Source organism: Neoarius graeffei, chromosome 28 (genome assembly GCF_027579695.1).
Source record: "Neoarius graeffei isolate fNeoGra1 chromosome 28, fNeoGra1.pri, whole genome shotgun sequence".
NCBI classification, from domain to species: Eukaryota; Metazoa; Chordata; class Actinopteri; order Siluriformes; family Ariidae; genus Neoarius; species Neoarius graeffei.
In genome coordinates this window covers 44,706,214-44,712,259 of record NC_083596.1, presented here as the reverse complement: position 1 = coordinate 44,712,259, position 6,046 = coordinate 44,706,214, and the positions used below count along the sequence as shown (strand labels likewise).

General features: G+C 40.9%; 1 protein-coding gene across 1 annotated transcript in view; it reads left to right on the top strand.

The window, feature by feature from the left end:
* Positions 1-4,360: 4,360 nt before the first annotated feature.
* Positions 4,361-6,046, top strand: part of tbx2a (T-box transcription factor 2a) — an 8,842-nt gene continuing 7,156 nt past the window's right edge. Inside the window, exons 1-2 of the mRNA XM_060912156.1 lie at positions 4,361-4,953; positions 5,946-6,046. The exon at positions 5,946-6,046 is cut by the window's right edge and continues 167 nt beyond it. Coding sequence (XP_060768139.1) covers positions 4,556-4,953; positions 5,946-6,046 — 499 coding nt within the window. The 5' untranslated portion in view covers positions 4,361-4,555. The remainder of the gene's footprint in view (positions 4,954-5,945) is intronic.

Here is a 6,046-nt window from a genome sequence, read left to right as displayed (position 1 = left end):
CCACACAAATGACACAATCATAATAAGTGGCATGCTGTAAACATGTTTTTTATTACACCTTTGTCAAGTCAACTTATATTTACAGGTTCGGTTCATGTCACATAACTCACTTATTACGTCATATAACTAATTATTTAAGCGTCACTGGCTTGAACATTCAATTGTGATAACACATCATTTACTACAGTGCTGAAAGAGAATTCAGAAAATGAGAAAATGTCTAATTTAAAAAAGTGTAATGTTGATCTCACCATAGGTTGTTTGTTTGTTTGTTTGTTTGTTTGTTTGTTTGTTTTTTCAACTCAAGACAATCCAGTGGAATTCTAAGAGTTAATGCAAGTCTATGTTCTTATACAACTCTTAAGGAGTTTTGGGTTTTGTTTTGTTTTTTTACACTACAGCATGCTTTATAGTGTTGAGCATGGAGAACGAGGGAAGTTTCACAAGGTCATTATGTCCTGTATTTAAAAAAAAAAAAAACATGAGCGACATGAGCTTCTGCATCATAACAGTGAATACAAATTATTTGAATGGTGCTCTGATTATAGTTTGTTCTTTTATAAATATGAATAATATTATAATAGTCTAATTAATCATTCTATTTCACTTGGAGTAGTTTCACTGGTTTGGGATTCATCCTGAACCTGAATGAATGAATGAATGAATGAATGAATGAATGAATGATCTCCAGGCTGAAATAAAGGTGCTACTGTGGTGTCACTTTAGTGTGACATGCTGTGAAAGTGCGTGTCATGTATCTTTAATTACCTTAAAAATCCAATCCCCTTAAAAGTCCACATGCACCTTTGATACTACAAGTATTACCCCAGCCTTTATTTCTGAGACTCTGTTACAAACCAAGGAACTTGACTCTAATATTGATATTTGATAATATCCCAGAGTCTTTCTGCTTGTGTTCCAGTGCTGTTTCTCAGATGAGCTGAGACAGTTGAAGGAGCAGAAGACCTAAACACTTTAACGCGTCGCTTCAGCATGGTAGGTGTGTTAATTGCAGCATGCATGGAGGTAGGTGTGTTCATCCAGATGTCGTGCAGTAGTTACAGGGCTTCACGCGCGCTACCCAGTGCAAATAAACAGTCGCGAGCGCCGTGTTGACTGCTGTTTATATAATTAGCTGGATGAGCATATACACAGCAAATCATTAACTTCCTCGGGTTCGTGTGGGGTTAATGCGTTCTCTCTCTCAGCCTCTGCGAACTCACCGGGGAGACATGGAGGCGCTTCGTCTTCCTACATTCCATAGAAATAAATCAGTAAATCAATAATGCATTGCTCAAAAATGAAATGTGTCCTTTTTTTTTTTTTAAATGTCCAATCCTGTTGCAGTGCATCTTGATTCTCTGAACCACAGACTACAAGCTACATGCCTCTAATGCCTCGACTCCATAGGCAAATACATATATGGCTCAGTTAGCATCTATTTATAAGTCATTTATTAAATTATGTTCCAGTGATAAGCAAGTAAGCAAGACAAACGCCTCGAGTTTAGTAAAAGTGACATTTGATGTCTATCTTAATCAACCTGTTGCATATATGCAACAGTTCACATGTTAGGTTGATAGGTTGAAAACGATGACAAATTTTCTACACTGCTTGCATATGAGTTAAATGACTGATCATACACAGTACCAGTCAAAAGTTTGGAAACACCTTCAAATTCAATGTTTTTTTCTTTATTTTAATTAACTAAAAGACACTTCGTGTCTTAAAGTAATGACTGACTGTTATTTCTCTTTACTTAGTTGAGTGGCTCTTGACATAATATGGATTACTACAGTTGTCGAACAGGGTGTATTTTTATTATTTGCTCTTTACTGGTTGATGGTGTCAAATGCATTAAGAAGGCAAGAAATTCCATTTTTGACAAGACACTTGAGAAGCATTCCAGGTGACTACAGTACCTCATGAAGCTGGTTCAGATAATGCCAGTAGTGTGCAAAGCTGTTATCAACGACTTTGAAGAATCTAAAAGATGAAACATGTTGGTTTTTTTAACACTTTTTTGTTTACCATATAATCCCATATGTTCCATATGCTATTTCATAGTTTTGATGAGTTCAGTATTGTTCTACAATGTAAGGGAAAAAAAATAAAAAGATAAAAACATTAAATCTGAAGGTGTTTCCAAACTTTTGACTGGTGTGTGTGTATATATATATATACAACAGTTCACATCTTAGGTTGATAGGTTGAAAAAGATGACAAATTTTCTACACTGCTTGCATATGAGTTAAATGATTGAACAATCATTTAACTCATATGCAAGCACTGTAGAAAATTTGTCATGTTTTTTATGAGTGTTTGATTTGTTTTCACAATCCACAAAATATTCCTAAAGGAAGACTTCCAACAAAATAGTCCACCTGGCAGGTTTTTTTTTTACTCTCTCTCTCTCTCTCTCTCTCTCTCTCTTCATAGAGAAGCGACGCATATCTTACCATGAAGTCCTGATTTCTGATCCACACGCTGGCTCCTGAGTGCTCCTTCATCCGTGAGCTGTTACATCCACAAATCCACCGAAAACAAAACTCACCAAAGAAGAAGAAGTACTTGATGATGTTCAAGATTGAACATTTTCCCCTCCAGAGAGCAGTTTTCAGTGTTTTGTGGAGCAGAAAAGTAGCAGAGACCTGCAGCAGCCTCTCTCTCTCTCTCTCTCTCTCTCTCTCTCGGGACTAGTGGAGGATGAAGTCATGCACCTTCATGAATGAATGTCTGTACTGTGCACGAGCAAGAAGTCATCATACATTTATGATGGAGCAATAACCTGTGCACTTGCGCAAACCCTCTTCTCCTGCGCGCGCTCTCGCTGCACATCGATTTAAAGAAAAAAAAAACCGAATCTTCAGGGCTGAATTCACACCTGCAGCGCTGTGACACTAGAACGCGCGTGCAAGCATGCTGTGTACGTTTAAACCTGAGCGTGCATCATGAGCTCATATCACTGTGCACCATTTTTGTTGTGTGTGTGTATAGAAGTTATGCACCAAAACTTCTGAAATGCACATTTAAAAAAAAAAAATTACACTTAATTAGGCCTACTGCGCACTGATAATATGGTTTGAGTGGATTTAGTTGGTGATGTGAGCACTGAGCGGATGGGTGCGCGCCGTTTGAGGACTCAGGGGGTAAATATGAAGTGACACGGGCCAGGTTCTTATTGTAGGACCCCAGCCGACTGGCGCCAAGCGCCCTTTTAACAAATAGCGGAGTCCCACTTAATCAGCGCGCGCTGACGGAGCGCCTTAAAGGGGCCGCGCATTCTCTTTCTGAGCAGCGAGGCGCAAACCCCCCCACCCCCTTCCCCCGAAGGTTTGATTTGTTTGATTTTTTTTTTAAAGGATTTGATTAGACAGCTTCCGCCTAAAACAAAGCACAAGAAACAAGAGTGATATATCTATCATTGATTATAATTCTTCTGTATTCTGGAGCATATCTGGATATAAGAAATGACTCAGTAACCCATTCCTGAGGTTTCCTTTTGATATCCCATCCATCAAAATAATGATTTTTTTTTCTCCATGATTTTTCTTTGAAAAAAAAAAATCTTAGGGAACACTTCCATCATGCATTTTCAGTCTGGAGTGTAGGTGTATAATCAGTGTGATGTGATGTTGTGATGTCATGTCCTAAAGCATGCATGTGTTTTAGGAATAGTAGGCTATACTATTCCTAAAAACAGTAATATTTTATTAAGTCATAAAATAGGCGCATGGTTCAAGAACGCAGTGTTGTACTGAGTCGTGAACAAAGTGAAAGTGCAAAATGATTTGCACAAATGATCCTCTCTCTCTCTCTCTCTCTCTCTCTCTCTCTCTCTGCTATCCGCCTGCCCCTTTTTTGGGGAGGGGGAGGAGGGGTGGGATTTCCACATCTTCTCTATGTCATTGGTTAATATTTTATCCTGTTGACATGTTTTCTCTCTGCAAAAGCTTCCGACACCTTCGAACCCCCTCTCTCTCTCTCCTTATCCTCTTCCTCGCCCCGCCTCGTCTTCCTCCTCGGCCCGCCTTCTCTTGGCTCGATCTGTCAAGGTCACGCCCACCGTGCGCCACGATTGGTCCGGGACGCGTAAAATCGGCAATCAAGGGGCTTTGGCTCATTAGTGTGGGCGAGCAGAGAGGAGGAGGGACGCGCAAAAGACACACAAGTGTTGAAGACGAAAACTCACGCTGAGCTCTGGATAAGTTTTTGGGGCTTTTCCTGGAGCTGCTTTTTGTTTTCTGGTGCGAGAAAGAAGGAGAAAATCCGTGAAGTGTCAATGTCGCTCTTCTGACGGATGGTATTAAACACTGCAGTGGAGCATCATCATCATCATCATCATCATCAGGACTAATAGTTATCATTTCGTCTTTTCTCCAGCTGTGGAAACGTCAACGGTTCACTTCTTGGCCGCTCTTTCCAAAACTCTTCCGTGAATTTATTTATTTTTTATCCGGTTATTGTTACTTTTTTTTTTTTGGTCAGCCGGGCATATACGAATCGATTCTCGCCTCTTACAGCTTTGCCTCGTTCCTTTTCAGTGGATGCACCGATGAGAGATCCGGTTTTCACGGGGACCGGCGCTATGGCTTATCACCCGTTCCACGCGCACCGGCCCGCCGACTTCCCCGTGTCGGCGTTCCTTGCCGCGGCGCAGCCCGCCTCCTTCTTCCCGAGCCTCGGGCTTCTTCCCAAGCCGCTGGCTGAGCACGCGCTGTCCGGAGCAGCGGACGCGGGCCTGCACGCGGCTCTGCACGGCCACCATCATCACCACTCTCACCCGCAGCAGCAGCAGCAGGCGGCCGCCGCCGCCGCGCACCTCCGTGCACTGAAGAGCCTCGAGCCAGAAGAGGAGGTCGAGGACGACCCCAAAGTGACCCTCGAGGCCAAGGAGCTCTGGGATCAGTTTCATAAATTCGGCACCGAAATGGTCATCACCAAGTCGGGAAGGTGAGCGTTCAATTATTTGTCCTTATAATCCAAATTGAAATAATTCCGCTTTGCGTTTATACCTCAAATACTGCGCGTTCAAAAAGAATTCGAATGGTTTTTATTTCTAGGCTGTTATGATTCAAATGTTGCTGAGGCATAGAATTAAACACTGAGCGTGAATCATCTAGTTTGGGGTTCATATTGGTTAGAGAACAAACTGCATATGCAAATGTTTAAAAGAAAATGTGTGTATTTAAAAAAAAAGAATAAGAAATGTGTTTATTTGTTTGATAGAGCTACACTGGTGAGACGTCACTTCTGCACAGAGCAAACAGCTGAAACAAAGATAAATGTTTGATTTCTTTAGCAGACCAGAGCAGGATAAAGGTTACTCAGGCACATGATGAAATTTCCAAACAAGCCTAGTTAAATATCACGGGTCAGTGCTGGAAAATATGAGCAAAAACTATCTGCTTGTTTCTTTGTTTGTTCGTTCTTGCAGCCGTGTTTTGAAAATATGCATAATGTAGTTGAGGATGTTATATGCTGTGAAAAGGAGATCACAGTATCAGAGTCAGTTCTGTCATGGGGTCATTTCGAGGAAAAGTTTAACCTTTTATATGTTTTGTGTGTGTAGTATGTTCAGTGCAGGGCAGGTTGGGTTCTATAAATGAAAAAAAAGGACATTATTGGTCATGCTGTGAATGTGTTGAAGAATGAATCTGTATTATGACTTTTATTTAAAAAAAAATGGAGCTGCAGTTGTAATATGCCACAGCAAAGACTAGAAGAGGCCCAAGATTTATTTTAATTTTATTAGGTGAAGAGATTTTGTATTTCCTGCAAGGTTTATTTCCGTTGTTTGCTTTTTGTATTGGAGTGAATTTAGAAATTGGAATGTACAAATAGTGTGTGTGTGTGTGTGTGTGTGTGTGTGTGTGTGTGTGTGTGTTTTATTTATTTATTTATTTATTTATTGTGTTTCAAAAATATGTACTCCCTGTGCGCAGGAGAATGTTTCCGCCGTATAAAGTGCGCGTGAACGGCCTGGACAAGAAGGCCAAGTACATCCTGCTGATGGACATCGTGGCGGCGGACGACTGTCGCTATA